Source organism: Engraulis encrasicolus, chromosome 7 (genome assembly GCF_034702125.1).
Source record: "Engraulis encrasicolus isolate BLACKSEA-1 chromosome 7, IST_EnEncr_1.0, whole genome shotgun sequence".
NCBI lineage: Eukaryota > Metazoa > Chordata > Actinopteri > Clupeiformes > Engraulidae > Engraulis > Engraulis encrasicolus.
In genome coordinates this window covers 15,335,387-15,360,691 of record NC_085863.1, presented here as the reverse complement: position 1 = coordinate 15,360,691, position 25,305 = coordinate 15,335,387, and the positions used below count along the sequence as shown (strand labels likewise).

Sequence of the window (25,305 nt, the reverse complement as noted above, 5' to 3'; positions counted from 1 at the left end):
CGGCAAGTTCCAGAATCGATCCGGCAATTTTTTTAAGTTTCAATTACTTCCATGGATATTTCGGGAGCAAATGAATGTTAATTAAATAAAAGCACTTCAAAACATTGCAAGACTGATACAGACTGATACAGAAAACAGCCACAGACTGATTAAACATTTGCTTTGCTTTCAGTAGAAATGTAATGCATTGCAATGCATTGTAAAATTGAATCGGATCGGATCGCATAGAATCGAATCGAATCGCTACCTCCCGAATCGGATCATGAGGGCAGTGCCGATCCACACCACTAGTGGGAGATGTGTTTTGGGCTCAGGTGTCAGGTGGAGTAACAGCATATACCGTAAATTAATTAGTAATTGATGGTATATATACTGCAATGAATATGCTTCTTAGATTGCGTCGTCCTGACATTTGCTACAGCTGAAACGTCACTGACCCTTTAAAACAATGCAGAATCAAACATGTTACTCTGTGTGTGCTTACCCTGCACTGTTGCTGTAAATGTCTTATCGATATAAGTTAAGTGACAAGGACATTTTCAGAGAAGGTGTGTAGCCATTGCGGGTGTGCAAGTAACAAGTAAAAACAAGTGCTCAAGTAACAAGTCCGACAGGCGGACAACAGATGCGTCCGTCTATGCCCGTTCTGAACCTTTTTTGCCCAAACGCCCCCTTGGCCTCCTCATAACCTGTCAAGGCAATTTATCAATAAGCCTACCATGTACTGTATAAGCCTGGATTTGAAAAGGTACCATAGGATTTCAACAGTGTTGGGCAATTTACTGAAAAACTGTAATGCATTGCTGATTACATGTTACTGTCTTTTCAAAATAATCCCTTACACTACATTTAGCAATGTGGGGACCTAAGGCGAATTTAGCTAGGGGGGCCATCGGTCCATCCCATATCACATTTTTTTTTAACATAAAATCTCTATTTTTGTTAGGCTATTTTTTTTTTTAATCACGATTTTTTATTTAAAAAAAAATAATAATTACAAACATAAAAAACAGGCAAACATTACAACCCTTTCTGGACAGATTTCAATGAATAGGCTATTTGCAATTTTACATAGGCCTACATTAAATAAACTAAAATGTGAAATTCTCTTTTCACTTTAATATGAGAGCAGTGATGTCCCCCCCTCACTGAAGTGTTATTTCATGTGTGTGCATGATGTTGTCACCTATTTGAAGTGACGTTGATGTTGGATTTCATGGAATACTTTTAAATGCCGCTTTGGGAAGAAAACAGAGTAGGCGACAGGTGAACTGTCTTTCTGTCAAAACAGTGGTTTGCAGGCGTTTGCGTTTTCACGTGGATATTGTCTTCGTGGACCGTAACAGACAAACAGTAAGTTCCATAAACTAATCAATGAGACATTGGCTACGTGTACATGATGTTTTTAAGTCCGATTTAATAAATGCGATTTAAATAGATCGGATTAAGAGTTATTTTGCGATGTGTATACATGGCACTTTCACTTAAATGCGATTAAACGTCTGGGGAAAATAAAGCATTGCGATTGGACTGAGGACGCACGTGTTGAGCGAGCCAAATAAGGCACGGGGGCGTGGTTCAATGCCACCGAGATGCAGGTCATCTTCCCCACGAAAATCGTTGCCTCAGGCGGACTGAAATCACAACATTTCCCCCTTTCTCCCTGGATCATTTACAATGCTACATTAGCTACCCTGTTAGCATAGAAAAACGAGTGGTCAAATGGTAATGTGGAGTAACTTTGTTGTGCTTCATTACTTCGTGGGGCACTTTTACATCAATATATGGAAGCCACAACATTTATAGTCGCTTAGGGACTTTAAATTAAGCAAAACTTTCATGTGAAAATCAACAGGAAGTGCCGCCATGTTTTTCTCACTGGCATTGCACGCATGAGCTCCAGGCCAAAACTGAGCGACTGCCACCTTGTGGACACAAGAGGGAATCACAAGAGGGGGAATCACAAGAGGGAATCACAATTCAGAAACGCATCACGGGAGGGCGGACGGACGGACGGACGGCGGACGGACGGACGGACGGACACCAAAGCCTCTTATAGAGATGCGTGGGACGCATCTAAAAACCTTGTGTCAGTTTACGCTCCAGGGGCATATTGAAACCGTAGCCCTGATGCAGTTGCAACCTTGCTCCACTTGCTGCAGAGGGTTAAAACCATAGAAGATGTGTGTGTATATATGCCCTTGTAGTGACAACCATTTTGGGTTTATGTTGCTCAGCCTTAACGTTAATCAAGCCAGAGATGGGGGGGATGGCGGAGAAGGGGCAAAAAAAGGAAAGAAGAAAAAAGAAAAGAAAAAAAAGAAACGCTTCAGGTCATCATCCATGACTATGCAGAAACAGAGAGCAGTTAACGTCAGAGAGAGAGAAAAAAAAAACACAAGAAAAACACAGCTCTCTCTTCTGTGTTTATACCACACCAACGCTTGATAGTAATCCCTAAAGATAATCGGGAAATGCACACACACACACACACACACGCGCACGCACACACACACACGCACACACACACACACACACACACACACAGAAAGTAAAAAACTCAAGCACTATCACATCAAGTAATCACCTCCACCCATTCAAGTAAGAGAGAGAAAAAAAACCCAGAAAATAACTTCCAGATGTAGCAGCATTGTCCCCTTATTTTCCCTTTCTCTATTCTTTTCTCCTCTCTTCTTCTTAAGCAAAATCTTTACACTCGCACCATTCCCCTTTTAACCCCTCTACCCCATCCCCCACCCCTCTCTCTCCCTCTCTCTTTCTCCCTCTCTCTCTCTCTCTCTCTCTCTCTCTCTCTGCGTTCCATAGCCCGTGTCAGATAAACAGTTTACTCCATGGCCACCGTGGCCCTTGAGCCAGTGTGCAACAACCCCCACATTCCTCAACGCAACACAACGCACCCACCACACCGGCCTCTTCCCGAAAAGCAACACGACGACAGTGAACAGAGCTGGGGGGGGGTGACCCATCTCGTCCCGTCCCATCCTGTCCAGGGTTGCCAGATGAGACTGATGATGTGCAACCCAAAAAAATTGCTCAAAATCTGCCTAGAAGCACTAAATCACACCCAATTCTATTGATTTCTATAGTCAAAAATTAGCATAAAAACCCGCCCAAGTGCCATTTTTACCCACACACGGCCATCCTAAGCAGCCCAATTAATCTGGCAAGTGATCCTGTCCTGTCCTGTCCCACACCATGCACACCCCCCCCCCCCCCCCCCACCCCCCCCACCGCCTCCCCCCCCCCCCCCCCCCCCCCCCCCCCCCCCCCCCCCCCCCCCCCCCCCCCCCCGCCCCCCCCCCTACTATACATCTCTACACCACCAGACATGTTGTCCACAACAAAGGCGAATGCCTCCACCACTGGAAGCATGGACAATATCAACCCCCTAAAAAGACAGAATATGACAAGGGCAAAGGGGAAAAGCCACTGAGTCGAGCGCCGGCTCGCCTGAAGTGTGTTATCATAACACAGGTGACAGCAGAATGTAAGCTTTTTTTCCCGTTTCTTAGCCAATCAAAAAAAAAGGAAACCCAGAAACGAACAACTCTTCTTCACACAGTTCTAAAGTTTCGTCCCAAGTGACAAACTGAATAAAGTTAAAGCTTTTCAAAACAAGTGCTCTGAAACAAAGTCAATCACTCACGACACAAATGGCATCAAGCGGACTCTTGGGAAAGGCTGCAAATGGACAAGGCTGCCGTGCCGTGCCGTGCCGTGTCTCAGAGTATGCAGAGTTAGAGCTAGTTACTGAGGTGTTCCCACGAGGCATCCACTGCGGCGATAGTGATCCACTAATGGCTCTGTGAAAGTCTTGATCTTTCGATGACTGTAGAAGAGTGTGTGTGTCTGTGCGTCCTGTGACTGTGTGTGTGTGTGTGTATATGAGAGCGGCATGGCACAGCACAGAGCACAGAGTAGTGTGTGTCTAATCAAGGTGGGATGATCCACACACACACACACACACACACACACACACACACACACACACACACACACACACACACACACACACACACACACACACACACACACACACACACACACAGTCACTCCTCCTTCAGGTGTGGCCCTGGGGACAGGTGGGTCTGGACACAGGCCAGGTTCACACACACACACACACACACACACACACACACACACACACACACACACACACACCCTCATACCTGTGGTGTGCCGTCACCACCCACCACACCACACCACACCACGCCAAGCTAGACGGGGAGGCGGGAATTCAACAGGATCTTCCTCATAATGATCGCTTAGCTTAAGCCCTCTTTGTGAGAATGATACAATAAACGAGTGTACAGCAGTGTAAAAGAGTTTTCATCATAGACACGGCGCTGAATAAAAAGAAGAGTTCGGTTGTAGGTTGTAAACGCCACAGAGTAGATTTGACTGCCACCGACAAAGTGGTAATAATTTAACAGCGCTTGTTTGTTTGTTTATCAACAAGGTTACGCAAATTGTAATGGAAGGCTCAGAGGCGGAACAACTGTAAGCAGGGCCCAAGGGTAAAACACTGATAGGGGCCCATATACAGCCTACCAAAGTCATAATAGGGCCCCCCCACTACTAATACAGGAGGGCCCTGGGCCCCAGGAGCAAATGCCCTGCTCGCCCCTCCTACAGCCCCGCCCCTGGGAAGGCTTCCTCATTTCCAGAATGCGTCAGCCAACTGCACAACTAAGAACATTTTTTTTTTTTTTTTACAACAGTGGACAACCATTTTCAGGACCACCTTTGATGTCCTGAGAGGACAAGAGAGGGTGAACTTGAGCAAGTTGCCTTGATGAAGGTGTGTGATCTCTCAGTGCCATGTGTGCACTGCAGATGCATTTTCTGAAAAGTAGTAGTCTGTAACGACATACTCAAGTCACGATTTGGTTCGTAGCACGATCTTTGACCTACAGCTCGATACGCCGCACAGTTTTTTAAATGTATCTTTTTTTTAAACTATAAATGATCATTTAAAGGTAGATCAGGTTGCCAGTCACTAGTGAGTATTGAAAAAAAACAGTTTTAAAATAATAATGAGGAGGATTTGAAACTTGAAAGTAGGGGTGGGCGATATGACGATATTATATCGTGAATCGCGATATTGAGTAAAATATCGTCTCGAATCTGCCAAAGTGGAGAAATCGTATAGATCGTCTTGCAGTGAAGATGTTTATTATCAGTATCAGAGTGACGTTTTCTCACTTGTGTTGTTGTCTTCCCTTTATTCTTTACATTATTGTATTCCAATTGTACACTTTATGAGAGTATCATCAGTGTGTTAACATTTTATTGACTGCAAATTACAAATTGGAAGTATATGAAAGTTGTTTTTTGTTGTTTTTATTTTTTGGATGGAAGATCGTGATAAAAAATCGATATCGTGATTTCATGTTAAAGAATCGTGATACAACATTTTTGCCATATCGCCCACCCCTACTTGAAAGCACTATCACATTGTATCATGTGTTTTTTCTGTACTGAAGGGTAGGGATGTAAATAAAATCGAAAAGTATCGGCCGGCGATTCGATCGAATCGCATCGTATCATGGGGAATTCTTAAGAATCGAAAAGAATCGAATCGCTGGGCCCTGTGCAATGACCTAGCTCCATAACACATTAGTAGTGGAAAAGTGATTGGAAAAAATCGAATTAAACCGAATCGCATCCTATCGTCAGAGATATTCTATAGAGATATGCCAACATAATAGGTTTCTATGGGCACCTAACGCGACCAGGTTCCGGTCTGCCTAAAGGGGCGTGTCATAATGCTCCTACAATGAATAGAACAGTCCTTAGGTCTGCCTAGGTCTGCCTAAGGGGGGCCATAATAGAACCAGGAAACAATGGGCCAATGGAACCTCTCTCTCTCTACTCTCTCTGCTATCGTGGGGAATTCTTAAGTATCGAAAAAAATCGAATCCCTGATTTATCGTATCGTCATGAAGGCTGTGATTTACACCCCTACTGAAGGGTAACAAAACTTTGAAAAAGCATATCACGCCACTGCCTCACGACACTGCCTTCTTGCATCATGATGCACTATCTTGACTCTGTGCATCTCAATTAGGGGTAGACCGATACAGGTTTTTTAATGGCCGTTGCGATACCGATTTTTTTTTTCTTCACCCTTGGCCGACACCCGATTTCTGATACCCGATATTTGGAGCCGATATGGGTTTAAAAAAAGGTTAAAAAAAAAAACGAATTACATAAAATAATAAATATTGCGTATCGGCCAAAACCACTCGCATATCGGCCGATACCGATGCACTTAAAAAAATGCAAATATCGGCCCGATACCGATACCGATACATATATCGGTCTATCCTTAATCTGAATTTCTCTGTTCGATACAGTATCCTTAGAGCCCATGCCGTGCAGGTGCGTTTTCTGAAAAGGGATTTGGGTGTGTCATGATCATCATCACAGGCTGTAGTGGTAGTGCCAAAAGCAATACTGGCCTTCAATGGAGGACGTACGCTGCAGGGCACTGGCGGAGGATAGTCCTGACATGCTCTCACACTGATGTAGCATGTGGAAATGTACTGTGTTTACATGTTTATATGCTGCTGGTGGACACCTGCATTTTCTTTGAGATCAATTAAGACTTCAGCATTTCTACTGTACTCTACTGCAGGTAACTTGCCAGTGGTCATATCCACACTAGGGCTGCACGATTATGGAAAAAATCATAATCACGATTATTTTGGTCAAAATCATAATCACGATTATTAATCACGATTATTGATTTTTGCAGATTTTTTTGAAAATTATAACAAGATGAAATATAACCAAGAATGAATTACATACGGGATGAGCAAAATAAAATGAATTGTAATTATTATGTAAAGGCAATAGCATGAAACATAAGTGGACAGATCTCTGGCCAGAAACCCCAGCCTGTCAGTATGTTCTGGCTTCTCAAAAGTAGGTCACTATTGCCACGATTAAATCACGATTAAAATCATGAGTTCGATTTCACTATTTTGATTATTTTTCGATTAATTGTGCAGCCCTAATCCACACCTTTTAAGTCCACAAGTCAACCACTGGCAATGGACTTGTCTTGTAGAGTTGCTTGTTTATTTTCTGATCATGGCGATAGCCATTGGCTGCCCCGGCTGCTTCCATCTCGTCCCTATACCCACCCCAAACACCCCCCCCGCCACAGCCACCACCCCCACCCCTCCTCCTCTCGCCTCAGACCATGACATCCTCTTTGCAGTTGGAGATGGCGTGCCACATTCTAAACGTGGCGTGGGCCAAGGTCCTGCACTCTAATCTAAATATTTGTTCTCCATGTGTGAGCATCCTGGAGCCTCGCCACCCATACATACACCCCTTACCCCCACCCACCCCATTCCCACCAACAATGTCCCCCTTCCTCTCCTTGCAAACCGCACAATCGCCCTCCTCATCAGCCCCCCCACCCCCTCCCCAATCGGTTAGGTTTATGCTTAGTTTACATTATTTGTTTCTATATCGTTTCTATCGCAGATGCACTGACCCTTTCCATTAGAATACTGGAAAACGACTTCATAGGTGGAACTTAGGATTCAAAGACTCCAGAGCCCACATATGCAGTCAAATTTTTTGCATTGGGGTCATTTCATGTGAAATCAGACACCAGGGACCCGACCGACAGCTTTTTGTGACCAACACTGACTGATATAATCAAGGCTGAATGTATAGTGTCCTACCCAGGGCTCCAGAGTGCGACCAATTTGGTCGCATATGCGCCCATTTTTTTCAATGGTGCGCCTAAAAAATATTTTTAGGCGCACCGGTGCGACCAGCCATCAGTAGAACAAAATCAATTACCAAACAATCGTTTTAATGGACATAAAATAATAGTCATTCTACAGTAGTGGCCCATCATCACACAATAAAGCGTGTCGATGCGGTCATTCCTTCAACTCCGCTGAACTACCGGTAGCTTTCTCCCCCTTCCTCGTTCACAGGCAGCCCGACGTTTCAGAATAGAATGTTCGACTTCGCTCAACTATCCGAGTTCACATGTGCCAGCGAGTTTTGTGTTCTCAACCAGGCGAGTTTTGCAACGGACGAGAGAGTTACAATCACGGTAAAAACAGCAAAATGACTTGAGGATATTTTAAACACGAGAGAGTCACAATCACGGGGAAAAACTAAATGGCTTGAGCGGATATTAAACATTGCCACACAAAAACGCAGAAGGGTGCGGATAATTGCCCGTTTCAGCCGCGTGCAGAGCTGGCCAAACAACAGGTGACGCGCTAGTCTGTCGGGACTTCTGTGAGAGTTTTTTTGATAGCGACTAGGGCAGGCTACATACTGCCTATCAGTCGGCAAGGCATCGTTCATGCACCTCGAGACAACACGAGAGACGGGGAGAGGGAGAGGGAGAGAGAGAGAGAGAGAGAGAGAGAGAGAGAGAGAGAGAGAGAGAGAGAGAGAGAGAGTGAGCGAGCGAGCGCACTAGTGCTGTCGTGTCTGTTCGTAGCGCTTGCTAAGATACCACAATCATGCAGAGGGAGAGCGCTCAAAAACGGGGAAATAGACAAAACCCAATTCACTTCAGATTCCACTGTAAACATAGGCTAGGCAAGTTGTGTAATGATTTTAATTTTTTTAGCAGGGTTTGTTAAAAAAAAAATCTATCCATCCATCCATCCATCTATCTATCTTCATATTGTAACTCTGTGCTTGTGCCGTGTTGCAGAAAAGGCTGGTATGTTGATCTTAGTAGTCAAACACATACTGACTAAAAGGCTACTAATTTGATCTTTTCTACCAGCCAAACTGCTTGTAGCCAAGATTAGTTGGGTAGCCTACTGTCATGTCTTTTATAAGGAGCACATTTGGAAGACTAGCCTATAGCACATGAAAGGCTCCAGGTCTTTTAAAATATAGCAACAATAATATAATAATAATAAGTAGGGTAGGGTGGGGTAAAACGCCCCCACGGGGCAATATGCCCCCTCACCTGTTTTCCCTAAAAAAACACTAGAGGGCTTAAATATACATTTTCATTGTTTCTATGCATTACGTTGACAACGGGGATATACAAATTGTCCAGAGAAAACGACTGAAATAAAGTATTTTTTGAAGGGAAACGATTTACATGGTATTGATCTAATTTTCAGATGTGAGTAAACACGTGTTTATAAAAATGTAGTTAAGCATTATATTGCAGTATTATATGATAGAAGAAGAGTGAAGTCTGTAGTTTCAGAGTATATAGGCTGTTTGTAATGAATACAATTACATTTTAATAACTTGACCATTTTTTGAAAAAACAGCTTGTGGGGTAAAACGCCCCCTATGCAGAGGGGCAAAACGCCCCCAGGGGACTATCACAATATTAGGCTATAATAACATTATTATTAACATTACTTTGTCAAAAAACCAACATTTTTTATATTTCATGGTGTAAACAGATGTTAAAGTCTGAATATTTGAACAAAACCTAAAATATTTAAGCTAAGTTACCTCATCTATTTAAATATGCTAGCAGAGTTAGCACAGTTAGCTCAGGCTAATAACTAGCCTATTGTATAATAGGCCTATTATATTTATTAATGCATGTATTCATTTTCATATATACATTTAGCCTAGTTATTGTGATATAGACCTATATTTATTCACAATATATGTTTATTCATGCTAAATTTAGCTTGTATTTTACATTTGACTGTTCAGATTTATGCATATTAGGCCTATATTTGTTAATTCATATCATCCTTAAATAAATATGAATACGATATACTGCACTGTTGAAAATATGACCTCTCTTTTCTTTTCAGAGGTTAAAATTCATACTCTGGTCACTTTGGTGATGATATATGAAGCAAACAGGCTAGTAACAAAGGGGGGCATTTTACCCCATCTCAGGGGGCGTTTTGCCCCACTGGTGGGGTAAAACGCCCCCTTCACACCCAGTTTTGTTTTTGTTAAAATATGAATAAACTATTAATTTGTAACAATTTCCGTGATGGATTATTAATCATGTCACTGCCACCAAATACTGTGACAAAAACTAAATCATATGGCTTACTTCATCTTAGAGAAAAGTTACACTTTCCTTAAGGGGGGCGTTTTGCCCCACCCTACCCTAATAATAATAATAATAATAATAATAATAATCATTATACCACGGCAGTCTGGAATCTCCCATTGTGACGCGCTAAATTGGGTATTGATTAACTGTCTATATATGCACACCTGAAGTAGTCCCACTATTAGGTCACTTTTCTGACCGCATAACTCCAGTGTATCAATGCGCCAAGGCACGCACGTTCATAAATTACACACAAAAAAGTTGCAAGCATTACGCGCTGAAGTGACACATGTGGCACCGCCGCGTCTGGAAACACCAGCAATGTATAGTGAATCTGGAGCAAATCTTAGTAGGCCTAATCAAATTTGAAACATGTTTATTTCTCCCAACTGACCATCACTCTGTCAACTTTGAGAGAGAGAGAGAGAGAGAGAGAGAGAGAGAGAGAGAGAGAGAGAGAGAGAGGAGGGAGGAGAGCACATTGACGAGGTGCCTGTTTTGATGAAGTTAATGGCGAGGTGAGGCAGTTAGAATGTCGCCAAGATGCGCGGGGTATTTTTTTAATCTATTGAGATCTGTACATGTGTAGGAATCATGCCAACTGTAGCATGGTCTAGTGGGCAAGTCAGACGCGCCCATATATCGAATGGGTAGAACATTGAGGCGACTGACTTGACAACCAAATGCGATAGAATTAACGACTGGCTCTTGACTTGACAACCGAATGCGATAGAACTATCAACGGTGTCTTGGCCGTAGCAACCTTCAATTTAGAATTAGCAACGGCAGTTCGCCAGAAAGTTATGAAAAGAAGCTTCTTGTGGCGGAAGGAATTAGTTCTACAGAAAACCTTTGTTTTAGCCATTATAGCATCGAAATAATGCCTCAAATAAATTTCAGACAGTGTGGCAACCGTGGTATAAGCGGGATAATTGACTTCACGGTGTGCGTATAACAGGAAAGATAATGCACACCGAGGTGTAACGGCCACTCCGCTTCGCGTCGTGGCCGCATCACCACCTGGTGTGCATTATTTTTCCTGTTATACGCACACCGTGTCGTCAATTATCCCTTACTTATAGTTCTATTATTATTGCTATAATTATTTTTAATTATTATTTTGTAAAGCTGAGGTGCGTGTGTGTATGGGGTGGTGAAATCATTTGGGTGCACCTAAATTTTCTGCTGGTGCACCTAAAAAACTTTTTTAGGCGCACCAGTGCAACCAGTGCAAAAAGTTAGTCTGGAGCCCTGGTCCTACCCTCACATATGAACCTTTCCTAGTCTGTTTCTCCCTTAATATTAGTGTCAGATTCAAACCAATGCAGTTCTGGGGTGGTACCTTGCTACTAAAAAGGCTCACCAAGTATGATTGAAATCCGGGTCGGTCGGGTCCCAAAGTGTCTGATTTCACGTGAAATGACCCATTGAGAAACGCTGAGAAACAAGAATGCACAGTGCTGAGCTCTAGCTACTCGTCCTAGTTGGACAACACCACTGTGACAAGCTCCTCCCTGATTCGCTGAGCTCACGTTGGTCATGTGACCTGAGTGCTGGGAAGATAAACAAACGGGCGTGCGTCACTTCAGCTAGCGCAGACTAGCGGATATCAGCCGATCCGCACTTCTTTGTAACCAGAGTAGGTTTTTCTTGAGAGGACAGAAACTTTGAGTGTAAAAGCAAAAAGTTTGCAGGACGCCGACACGACGAAAGGTGAAAAGAATGAATGTAAACGGAGCCATACATTTAGCTGCTTACACCCACCACCTCCCTACCCCTCTCCTTCCACAGCCACCCACCCCGCATCACCTCATCCTCCCTCCCGAACCCCATCATTACCTCCCTTTTCTTCCCTTTCCTCATGATCACTCGCTCTCTAGCCTCGCGATAACCCCCTCTACTTCCCTCCCTCTCTCTCTCTCTCTCTCCTTCCCTCTCTCCCTCCCTCTCTCCCTCCCTCTCTCCTTCCCTCTCTCCCTCCCTCTCTCCTTCCCTCTCTCTCTCTCTCTCTCCTTCCCTCCCTCCCCCACGCGATAGGCTGATTATTCTGGTAATGCAGTTGGAATGTTGCACGCTGGAGGCCCAGCAGCACGCGTGCAAAACACACACACACACACACACACACACACACACACACACACACACACACACACACACACACACACACACACACACACACACACACACGCACACGCACAAAGGCACACCCACACAGGCCTCCAATGCTGACCTCATCACTGTGAGACCCTGAATGGGGTTCTATGACTGTGGTGACAGCAACCTCCAACCCCTTCGCCCTCCACACCACTGAAAGCTCTAGAAGGAAACAAACACAACAAACTATTTTTGCAGATGTAGCGTTCAGCATGCACTGTTATGAACTGTTTGAGGTAAAAAAAAGGGGGAATGTGGCGTGTAGCAGGGCGTGCATTAGTAGGCATGTAACAGGGGCCTCCAATACAACCCATGAAGCTGCTGTTCAGTTTTGCAAAAGCTGATTAGTTTGGGCTTTTTAGTTTTAGCAAAACTGGCACACTTTTTGCAAAAGTATCAAACTCAACAAACGTCTCTTTAAAATGTCTTCTTTCAGTGCAAGTTCCAGGCATCAGATTAAGTAAAATGAAACGCTAATTTCACTCACTGTTTTCTTCTCATACTGCGGCCTCAATGCCATTCCCCCATTGAAACATTACTATGACCTTATTAGACACAATCATGGATAGCAAGCTTAATACATTATGACTTGGTCATTGCCATTCTGGTAATAGCATATTTATAACAGAGAACATATCTTTACAAGACATTAAAAATGTGCATTATTGCACAATGCCAAAATCACACATTTAGGCATCAAGCTATCCTCAGTGTCTGAGCAACAAAGCCTGATTGTTGGGCATGGTGTATGTATGTATGAGAAGTGAGTGCATTTTCAGCTCAGAGCCACAAAGTAGCACTACTTAGGAAGAGAGCAGAGATAACAAGCCTGTCCCCATGATGACAGAGGACAAAAGGGGCCATGTCATAAAAACAACAACTTTAAAAAGTGGTGGTGATGCGCTCACACTATCGCCTAATGGTTTTTGCTGAATCCCACATAAAACCATAAATGAATAAAGAAAGTGAAGGACAGCACTCTTCAGATTTTCCGAAACGTTCATGGCCGAATAAACAGAGAAAAAAATCTGAAGAGTGCTGTCCTTCACTTCCTTTATTCACAAAAACAACTTTCCAAAAAAAAATTCTAGTGACATTCTCCCACACTGCTCCGGTGCATACGTGTGCAACAGGAGATTCTCCAACCGTTGACTTCACTTCCTTCAGCTTCAGCATCATGTTTCACACGAGCTATGGAGGAGCGACATGCCGTCTACAACCCCTTTGTCCATAGACGTACCACACCTACAACTAGACACACACACACACACACACACACACACACACACACACACACACACACACACACACACACACACACACACACACACACACACACACACACACACACACACACACACACACACACACAGTACATCTGCCTACAACTACACACACGCGCACACACATGGTAGATCCACCTACAACTACATACACACACATAACCGTTTACAACTACATACACACCACCTACAACTAAATACAACACAAACAGACATGCATAATACACACACATGCCACTTTACAGTCCACTTCTTGGATGACATGAACAAGTGATGGAGAAGTACGAAGACTTTGTTTTGTAGCTTGACAATGTTTCCCCATTCATCCAAAAAGTTAGTAGTGTGGTGCACTGTTACGCCTCTGTTGGGAGGCAAGCGATGGTCTCAAAAGCAGGTGCAGACAAGCAAAGGAAAGAGAAAGCTGAAGTTGAAGTCTGATCCTGTGCAAATGAGGAGCGAATTACGCCTGCTGCGTCAGCGAATCAAATCAACAGTGATTTAACCGACTTGACTCAGTCCTACCATCACTTAGCTGTCAAACTGGAATGCTGAACTATGCTTTGTATATCGGCTCACGTGATTTGCTTGCACTATCATTGTTACAACTTGGCTCCTGTGACTGGATGGCACAAAACTATAACGCGATCACAACAAAACAGTCTTCACAGACGAACACACACACAGCATTTCGGCTCCAAGTATTTCTCCCTCACCCCACTATACATGGGTCCCTCGCACAACATGCCCTGGCAGTAAGTCACCATTGCTCTCCAAGGCTCCTGGGCCTCTGGCAAAGACCACGGCAACGGCTGAAAGTGCATTCCAGTAATAGCAGGGGTACTGTGACCCCACTGCCCCCTGTGACAGTGCCACCTCCACCCAGGTTCAGGCCCTTCGACAAAGGGGTGGGGGTGACAAATGGGTCTGTGGTGTCGGGCACAGCAGGGACAGGGACCCCCAGAATTGGGACCCCTATTACATTGTTTCAAGAGTTTCCAAGTTTCAAGAGTTGTACGGTCATCATCGTCATTAAAGGCAACGGAATTCTGTGTGGACACTGCATGCACCCCCCCCCATACATTTTGATAAATAAATGAATTAAGTACAAAAATAAGTCCACACATTGAAGGTTGAAGCTGTCAGTGGCTCTGCATTCACCATCATCAGCTGTACCATCCCTATCCCCAACTCTCTACCACTCAAAAACACGGGACACTAGAACACAGATCAGGAGCACTTGGGGAGTGTGGGGTTATGTGGGGTGGTGTGGGGTTATGTGGGGAGGGAGAGAGCGCATGTTAAACATGCCATTTGACCTCCTATAAGTGAGCACACTTAAAGCAGCCATGCACTGTTACAGCTGACTGCTCTCTCTTCATGGACACTTTCCAACAGTTTAATCAGCAGCAGCAGCTTCTCAGGCTACGCTATGATGACTGGCTGCCATCTATGACACAGCGAGCGACCACACTCGATGTGATTCTTGTGGGCGTTTAAGGATTGAGTCTTGAGTTTTTGTGGGAGGTCGGCTTTGAAAGCTTTTGCTCTTTTTCACCCATAACGGCAGATTTGGCGACATGCCCATGGTCCAGTCAGTGTATTTGCATGTTTTACCACACTAATTGACAAACACTTTTGAAAATATAACTAACAAGTCATAGACATTACTCACCGTCTATTCATTTTAGTACTCTTCTTTGTGTATTTGCATGTTTTACCACACTAATTGACAAACTTTTGAAAAGATAACTAACAAGTCATAGACATTACTCAGCGTCTATTCATTTTAGTACTCTTCTTTGTGTATTTGCATGTTTTACCACACTAATTGACAAACTTTTGAAAAGATAACTAACAAGTCATAGACATTACTCAGCGTCTATTCATTTTAGCATCCTTCTTTGTGGTTATAACAAGTTCCTTTTTCTTTCACTTCGCACGTCAAAAAGTCATGACTTGGCTGACCTGGTATGTCAATTTTGGAATGGTTACCAGATTCTGAAACTTCCCTTTTCAGCGGTGATATTTTGTCTTTATCTTATCTTTAAAATATCAATGCTTTAAGAGCAAAGTTGAGCGTGAATTTTCTCATCTAAAATAATAAAAACAACCTTCCTGAGGAGCCTACCCTAGACCATGTGCCTTCTTGTCATAATTAGTTCATCTTTACACCCCCTCATGAAAAAGCGTGTCCAGATCCTCAGTTCCAGAAAAAGTTCATTCAAGCCCCTAAAGCAAAAGAGGACCATGCCATCCTTGTGACCCCCCACCCCCACCACAGATGAAACAGCTTGTGAGTTCCAGTAAAAGATTCCTTCAAGTGCCTGTGGCTGGCTGTGGTACACACACACACACACACACACACACACACTGACTGTGGCGGCAGGGTTACAAGGTGGACGTCGTAGTCACAGCAGTCATGCCACCATGGCGACAGAACGCAGGAAAATGGAGGGAGCCTGAGGGTAGGGGGTGGACCATTGACAGTATATATATTCTATTTACTCTCAATGGGGTGGACTCAGGAGGCGTCTAGATCTTCTCTGAACTATCAACCAGGGCGCTAAATTTACTTTATTCATCAACAGCCAAAATGGCTTGTAGATGTTAATCTTACTAGCCAAACACACACTAACTAATGGGTCAAACTGAAATTTCACCAGCATTTGGCCAGTTGGCTGTTGTTAATTTAGAGCCCTGCTAACAACAGTTGGATACTATTCATAACATATGGAGTGTGTAGATGTATTATCCATCATCAACATGGTGCATATGAGCCAGCCATTTCTCTTGCTGTTACACTTCAAACTTCAGTTCTACTTCAAACTTCAAACACTGAGAAAACTAGTTACAACCTAGTTACCTTTGGCTTGAGTTCAAATTAACAGGTTTATGTCCATTTTGAACTTGTTTAGCATCTAAACGTCTCATCATACGGCTGATTATGGACTCATCTGTGATCTATGTAGAGAAACAATACAACTTAAACTTAATAAAGGGGGCCTGTTTGAAGATTCCTCCATTGACTGAGTGGAGGGAGGGAGGGAGAGAGAGAGAGAGAGAGAGAGAGAGAGAGAGAGAGAGAGAGAGAGAGAGAGAGAGAGAGAGAGAGAGAGAGAGAGAGAGAGAGAGAGAGAGGAGAGAGAGAGAGAGAGAGAGAGAGAGAGAGAGAGAGAGAGAGAGAGAGAGAGAGAGAGAGAGAGAGATGGATGGACGGAGAGACCGGCAGAGGGGGAGAGGAAACAAGAAAGGCAGAGAGGGGGAAGAAGGAAAGAGGGATTATGTGAGTGGGTGGGTAGAAGAGAAGCAGGAGGGGAGGAGGAAGAGGAGGAGGAAGAGGAGGGGAGGAGGCTTTTGGGAAAAGGAGGGGGAGGGAGGAGTGAGAAACACATGGCAGGAACCAAGCAGGAAATGCTACATTCCAATCTGGGAAGAAGGCCGAACACTGTGAGAAGACTACTGGGAGAGGTGGAGAGAGGGAGAGGGCAGGAGAGAGAGAAAGAGAGAAAGAGAGAGAGATAGAGAGAGGTGGAGAGAGGGAGAGGGCAGGAGAGAGAGAGAGAGAGAGAGAGAGAGAGAGAGAGAGAGAGAGAGAGAGGGTGGAGAGGGCAGAGGAGAGAGAGAGAGGTGGGGGGGCAGAAGAGAGATAGAAAGAGAGAGGGGGAGAGGGCAGGAGAGAGAGAGAGAGAGAGAGAGAGAGAGAGAGAGAGAGAGAGAGAAGGAGAGGGCAGAACAGAGGGAGAAAGAGAGATGGGGTGGAGAGAGAAAGAAAGAGAGAGGGGGGTATAGAGAGAGAGAGAGAGAGAGAGAGAGAGAGAGAGAGAGAGAGAGAGAGAGAGAGAGAGAGAGAGAGAGATGGGAGGTAGAGGCAGAGAGAAAGGTATGAGTTTCAGTGATGCTGTGTAGTCTCTCCCTCTCTCTCCCTCTCTCCCACCCTCTCCCTCTCCCTCTCTCCCTCTCCCTCTCTCCCACCCTCTCCCTCCCTTTGAATGTACCGAGTGGTTTCTCTTGGTGTCCATTACAATCTGGGACATGCTCGCGCTGTGCAACTGGATGAGAGCCTGCGCCAAGAAACTCTGACACATCTATACACTCGACTCACTCTGTCTTTTTTTCCCTTTTACCCTACTTTCTCCGTTTCTCCACCTACATTTGCTCCATACACTACACCCTCTAAATACACGTAGCACCAGCTTTTTTATGGGTTCGCTACGCTACGATCGGTTGAATGTTTCAGTTTACATGATGATGATTCAGTTCATTGGACAAGAAAGCAACTTCCCAATGGCAAAAGACTGTGTATTCATGAAACACACACACATACATACATTTCAGAAAATTGAAAAAAGGATTCGAGAAAGAAAAGACCATCTCCTCTAAGGCGACCAGCCATCTGAGGTTTTTGTTTTTCTTCCTTCATTTCGTCTTTGTTTATCTTTCTAAGCCCATGAGAAGCCTTTCAGATGGGTCTGACTCCTGGGGAAAAGTCAGCTCAAGTGACTAAAGGAGTATACAGTATACATACACCGAGCTTCAGTTCAAACCATTTTGTTAACTGACATGAACTAATGATTTTGACATAACTTTGAAGTGCAGTCACCAAGTTGCTTAGCTTGGACTTCTTTCATTCCACTGGTGTACCAACCATTCCGTCCATTTACACATAAATCTTGTCTAGGGTGAAAACGAAACCTTAGAACACACATCTCAGTTCCTTCCAGAACTCCCCACATACATAAAAAAATAAACTTCCAAGAATTCTGTGCTTCAGAACTTCTGGGTCATTTGATCCACGCCAGGGCTGACTGTTGCCAGATTCCTTTGCTGTGGTTAGCCCCCCCACCAAATAGCCACCCACTTCAACCAAATGGCAGCGCTCGCTGGCTGGGCCTTCTCTCCCTCTTCTCCACCTCTAGCCAAAAACTCCATCATAGAAACTACATACCCCCCCCCCCTCCCCACCACCACCACCAACCCCACCCTCACCCCTCCTTCTTTCCAGTCACCATCATTTAATAGGAAGCACGTGCCCTGCTGAAGATGAGCTCTTTCTTCATCTTGGTCACTGGAGCCACCCTGTTAGATCTGTGCGAGAACATAAATGTAGGAATTCCTTTGTCTTGGAGGGAAATCCCCTTTAGGACAAAAGAAAACACTACTAGGTCTATGGCGCTTCTCCTGTGCATTTCATTTGTGTACATGTGGGTCCAGCCGTGACCGTGGACACGGGTTCGATTACGTCCCAGGGTCATTTGCCAAACCTTCCCCGTCTCTCTCTCCCCCCGCTCACTTCCTGTCCCTCTGTTACGGTCCTGGCACAATAGCACATAAAAAGCCCAAAACATGTTCTTTGAAGGAAACGGCTTAGGTGCTGCCCAACATTGCAAATAGTATTGGTTATTGCGAAGCCATTAGCTGCTTGACATTGGCCCTGAATGCCACAAGCACGCTGTATGCCTTATCATGCGACCTAATAAATCTTTTGAACAAACTATAAACTCACCGCTTCAACGGTCTGCAGATTTTACTTAAATGCAAAATCAGGATTTTACACTTCAAAGGATTATTCCAAAATCATGTCAGTGGTTCATCAACTATTTTTCTTTGCCTCCAAAAGCCAAACAAGTGGGTTTGGAGGAGTGCAGTGGCTTTCTGTAGTTGAGAGATGAATGATCGAATGGGAGACTTTCAAAAGCAACTGAAATGATGTGAAAGAGACAAAAAAAGAGTAGTTTTCGGATTGAGGAGTCCGCACACTTAAAATCATTTTTGCTGTTGTTATTACTGTTATTATTTCATAGAAGCTAATAAATAACTAAAAAAACAACAACAAAAAGGATTTCAAAGTGTGCGGACGCCTCACTCCGAAAACTGCAGTCAGCCTTTGTCTTGCACCGTTTCCTGGGATGTACACAAGCCTCACCTTCCACCAAAAGAGGCAAAGAGGTCAGCAGAAGACTAAGGAGCCACAATGTGATGGAGAGGAGACACCTCAGCTGTTAGCCCTGTGGCGTATCTCAAACAATAAACAATTGGGGGGGAAAGATTTGTTACCTTGGCTACAGACGCGTACAGCGTGTTACACATCTTCTTCAAAGCCTGACGAATGATATTACAAGGGTGTGGTGAGACACCAGACCTCTACACACACACACACACACACACACACACACACACACACACACACACACACACACACACACACACACACACACACACACACACACACACACACTGTCTGAAACAGGGTGACACATTCCATCCTCAGCAGTGCTCATGGAAGTTTGGAGCTAGAAAAGTATCAGCGTGTGACGAATTCCACGAGGGAGGAGCTTGTGATTGGCTAAGTCTGAGTGTGTGTGATGTGTGATGTGTGGTGCTTCACATTACTGTGCTTCTCAAGACACAATGCTGCATTATTATTACAAACGTGACCTTTTACTATGCACCGTTCCCGTAACCCTGTGTGGTCTCAGATGACAAACCTTACGGCCAAGGGACAAAAGTCCCGGACGAGGGTGACAGCATAGGAAACAACAGCCGCTCAGAAAACAACATGGAGGATGTTTTTGGAGGGAAAGTTTGAGGGCAAGCGTGTAATATGTGTGTTACTGAACATATGTTATCATCCTCGCCCATGTATGTAACGACACATTAAGCACAAAATAACAGAGTGCGAAGTTGTCAAATGCCAATTGTCAGCGTTGTTGAGAACTGTGTGTGACTGGAGAGACATTATTTGTAAGAATAATAAATAAGTAGTTAACTGTGGACTGTTTAGTGGAGTCGCTGGCAGGAGACAGAAGTGAAATGCTTTGTGGAAAGAGGACTCATGCCCTGAGTCAGCACAGAAGACTTTGGCTCCTTACTGAAGAGAGGAGGAGGAGGAGGAGGAGGGATGGAAAGACCATGGGTGGGTGGGAGGACGGAAGAGAAAGAGAGCGCGAGAGAGAGAGAGAGAGAGAAAGAGAGAGAGAGAGACAGAGAGAGAGAGGGAGAGGGGCATTCCTTCACTCTGAGTCAGGCCAGCTAGAGTACTTCTGCAGTGGGCACTCACTATCTCAACAAGCAGCCAAAACAAAAGCCCAAATCCCCCACTCTCCTCAGCTGCACCATTCTGAAGAAAAGACACCGGACAAACGAGGAGATAAAAGACACTGGGCAATAATGATAAGCAATTGGGCAACCATTTCCCCCTTGCTGGCAGACAGTTCCTGAGGTACCCTTGTGAATTCTTACAAGGGGTACCACAGAAGAAGGAAAAAAACGTTCTTTCTTACCAAAACACGAATCAGACATGCAGTTCCAAGGAAAGATGCAGAGCAACTGAGGTCACTACCATCTGTATCCACATTGTGAATTTGTAAAAGGAAGATGCAAATCAATGAGCAGTCATCAACGCATATATGCGTGTGTGCTGAATCTATACTTTGATGATACTGAACAGGCCGTATCTGTTTTTCCATGAGAATTAGTGGTCAATACATCTCAGACATAGCAGACAAAAATCCACACCATGTGAATTACCCCACTACAGTTACTGTGAAGCATATCTAGTGCTCTAAGTAAGCACAAACGCACACATCAAACCTTCATGCTGCTCAGATTGAGAGAACTTCTTTACTTCTTTTTATTAGACAAAAAGGTGAAGGGTCACCATGTCCCCAAACGTAGCATGTTACATCCCTGATTGATGTGCTGTCACTGCAAGGAACGAGGGAGAGCTTCAAGGCCAAACCTTGGATTTAACTTTTTCTATGGGGTCTGACTGAATGATGGACATTGGAAAAAATATAGAATGAGGTCAGTCATTGCAATACATCAAAAAGATTTGTTGCCAGTTTATCTTATCTGTAGGAATGCCTCCATTGTTCCAAGATAGTGTAGTAATGACGTCCCCGGGAGCAAACACATTGACCTGTGTGGCATTGACTTAGGACAGGCTTGATCCTTTTCAGACAGGATGACTTCATTTGATCAGAGGTAATATGCACTACATGTACATAGACCAAGGGAAGTGTTGCTAAAAGCTGTAGGACAATAAGTGTCTTGGGCCCACACTTAGAAGCAATTAAATTGGCTGAATGGGACCGGGCCAGCGCTACCAGCAGTCGTAAACATCAGCACCTGAAGATGCCATAGGCACCAGTTGTATCGCTGGAGTAATACAATGGATTTACCCGTTATCACCCCAAACCTGACCAAGCATCATCGTACTTGTATGCCGTTATGTAGTAGGCCTATAGTATTCATGTATTCTGTACTATTATGTGGGGAAAGTCACAAGACTATATGTGCCCCGTTCAGTCATAATAGTGTAGTGCACATCGACTGCATCGTCCACTTAGTGAAAGGCATGGTGCAGTCAAAACACAAGCCTATTAAGATAATGGCGAAGTAGTGTCATTAGTTTGGCTAATGCAAGCTAAGAAAAACTTTGCTGTACACATAGGCCTACCTTTCAATGAAGTATGACTGCGATATTTCCCGTCTTGGTGAAGCGCTGTAGCACCCGGTTTTCTCCCATCGATTCTGATTTTATCAAAAATGCGCGTAGGCTACACTCGGAAACGAACTTATAATGTTTACAAAGTTACTTCCAGTCGGTCCGAAGATAGTTCTCGCGTTGTATGTGTGCTTTTTCCCAAGGAAAAGGCAATATGCCGACATCCCGCTTCATATTTTCAGTTGTTCAAAAGTTCAGGAATGTCTTTTCCACTAGATTGCGCTATGGGGAGAATGCATGAAAGGACTGCCCCCTTTTACAAACCGCAAAGTCGCAGCAGCAGCAAATTCATGCTCGCAGGCCGGACACAAGCGCAACCCCCAAGCCCCCTTGAAGAAAAGTTTAACGGAGTCCAAAGTTTTTTAAGGTGGGGACTTCCCTCCTTCTGCGGCCGCTATAGGAGGCCAGTCAGACATGCTTGCGTTGCCGTTGGCTTTTAAAAACGTCGCTCAAGCATTAAACAAAAATTGACAAAAGCCCTTTGTGTATTTAGATCAGCTTCTGGGGCCTGCGAGAATGGCTGTAGAGACTGACTGGTGGCTGCTTCTCTCGTGAGCCAGCGTTGGACTGTGCCTTAACCTAATAGGCTACTGAGTAACGGCGCTGGAAATAATGTTACACTGTAGCGGGAAAGTGTTACAATATTGCGCGCCCTCTCGTGTAGCACGTTATAGTTGCTGGTGAAATCTTTATTGGGCATGACCAAGTATTGTAGGCTGAAAGTTTGTAAAGCGGTGGGATTACTGCATTTTCACTTTAACGTGGCTAGAACGGAATTTAACAGACAGCCTACTTAAGAAGACAAGTTAATGAAAGCAGCAGAAGCAACAACATACATAGGCCTAGGCCTAAAGCCGAATTATTAACACAATATGCCACAAGCCATATAAGGAACAATCTATTGAGGTATTTGTAGAATTTATATTCTCTTATTGTAAACGTTAGCCTCTTGTTTGCCATGAGTAATTTTAACATTACGTTCAATAATGTGGTTGAAAAGTAACAATAAACATATGAAAATATTCGTGTATGCTACTATGCACTAAAAAAGCATGCATGCATTATTGCACTATAGTAAGTATAGGAAGCCTTCAGCCTGCAGTTCTACCCGCAGCATGCTGTAGAGTTGTGAAAGCACTCCCTCTGGTGTTCAGATGCAACCTTTTTTTTTACCATACCACACCAACCACTGTATCATATCAACAATAGGCTACACGAGCAAATTCTTGTTATCATCATGACTAAGCCATTACTTAACCTATACTCTGGCCTCATAATCCGCAATATGCCTACTTGGCCAGAGGTGGACACAAGCAAAGGGCAGTCATGGGTAAGTCGTTCGGGCGTCAGACTTGTAGCCCAAAGGTTGCCGGTTTGACTCCCGACCCGCCAGATTGGTGGGGGGAATAATTAACCACTGCTCTCCCCAATCCTCCTTCATGACTGAGGTACCCTGAACAGGGTACTGTCTTGCCGCACTGCTCCATTGGGACGCCGTTGAGGGCTGCCCCCTTGCACGGGTGAGGCATAAATGCAATTTTGTTGTGTGCAGTGTGCAGTGAACACTTGTGTGCTGTGGAGTGCTATGTCACATTGACAGTTGGAGTTGGAGTTTCCCAGTTGGACTATTGACTATCGGCAAACTGGATATAATACAATACTTTCAACAGCCTTCTATTGATTTATCCTTTCCATCTTGTTCCTTTTTGGACTTGTTTGGAGTAAAGGTGGCATTGGCTAACCTGCAGCCAAAACTTGTCAACATTAACCTTTGAAGTAACCAAGCATACAAGTCTGAAGGAATGATAGAGGACACAGTGCTGAAGCATGCCGATGGAGTCATCCTCGTCTTGGAGTTAGTCCCTTTGGACTAATGACGGACAGTCAGAACTGTCAAAAAATAGACCAAACTGCCAGCTACATTTAAATAAACACAGACAGACCTTACAGTGTTTTTCACAACATAGTAGGCACTACTTGTGCCATGCAGGTTACCTATGTGAAGCCCATATTTGTTCAGGTAAAAAAGGAAAACCATGGCTGAAGCTGACATAGGCCTACCCCCTATGATGAAAATATTATGAAGGTCTGATTCTCACCAAGAACTGAATCACTGATATCCAACAGATCCAGTCCAGACACAGAGTTATCTAAAAAAAAATACAAAAAACAAACATGAAGAATATCAACAACAAGAACTGAAAACTGTCATAACATATAACCTACTTGTGTCACTCAGCAAAGCTACAGGTAATGTTCGAGTGTTACGTTGGTTCCACCTTGTGGTAACACAGTTAACAGCAGTCGAATTCAGAAAGGAAAACTTGTCTCCATCTACTTTTGGAAGTGGCACTATTGCCCCACTTTACGCTTAAATGTTCAATATCATATCTTTCTTTCAGTGCGTTGTGATTTGTACAATACTGAAATAACGTACCCAAAAAACTTTGCGCATGTTCAGCGAAGCCGATATGTTTTATCCAAGCTGAAACTTCATCTGGTGTCCAATGCTCCACGGGAATCATGTTTGCCCTCGTGTTCCCTCAAGTGTGAGGGTTTCGGCCTTTAGGAAAATAATCGAAGGAAGAACACCCTGTGGTATGAACTCTGGCAGAATAGCACATTCATCTTAATATCATAGAACATCAAAATGTTGACAAAGGCGGTAGGCGTCTAGTTCTTGTCCTCCAGTTTCAATTTAATGAACGCTTTGCCGTGGCGCCGCCACAGCAGTCATGAACAGAAGCTTTGTTTTAAGTCTGACCGTGGCGACCTTGACATGATAGTAAAACTTTATCAAATGGCATTTTAACATCCTTCCAAGTTTAAATGTTGTGGACTACTATCTGAGTTCTGTCTCAGTTCAGTAAGTTCGACACGAAGAAAAAAAAAATCTGTTGTCGCGCGGCGCCCCGCCAGGTGAAATCCCCATACAAGCGAACATCAGTTCACTGTAAGTGAACTGATGATATTCGGTGTCCGTAACCTTAAATCGGACCGTAACTATACTTGAGGCTTAAATATAACGTGTTAAAACTTACCAGCAATCAGTCGTCACAGACAATAAGTCTCATTTTCGGCTTCCCGACAACAATAATGGATGTACATCAGAAGCACACCTCTTCAGGTAAGGGTGGAGCCACAGCGGACAGTTAGCCAATGCCCAGTGCATCACCGGAACTGTAGTTCAAAACATTCAGCTTCATAAAATCAGTGCGCGTTCTCTCTCCCTCTGAACAATAACGTCAAGCGCTCCACCCATCGCTGCAACCTCATGCCAAGTAGAGCTGACGCTGCGC

At 44.1% G+C, this 25,305-nt stretch overlaps 1 protein-coding gene across 1 annotated transcript in view; it reads right to left on the bottom strand.

The window, feature by feature from the left end:
* amot (angiomotin) overlaps window positions 1-25,141 on the bottom strand; it is a 62,909-nt gene extending 37,768 nt beyond the window's left edge. The window contains exons 1-3 of the mRNA XM_063202967.1: window positions 25,048-25,141; window positions 24,444-24,569; window positions 24,106-24,156 (exon numbers count right to left, since the gene is read on the bottom strand). Coding sequence (XP_063059037.1) covers window positions 24,106-24,156; window positions 24,444-24,531 — 139 coding nt within the window. The 5' untranslated portion in view covers window positions 24,532-24,569; window positions 25,048-25,141. The remainder of the gene's footprint in view (window positions 1-24,105; window positions 24,157-24,443; window positions 24,570-25,047) is intronic.
* Between the last annotated feature and the right edge of the window lie 164 nt (window positions 25,142-25,305).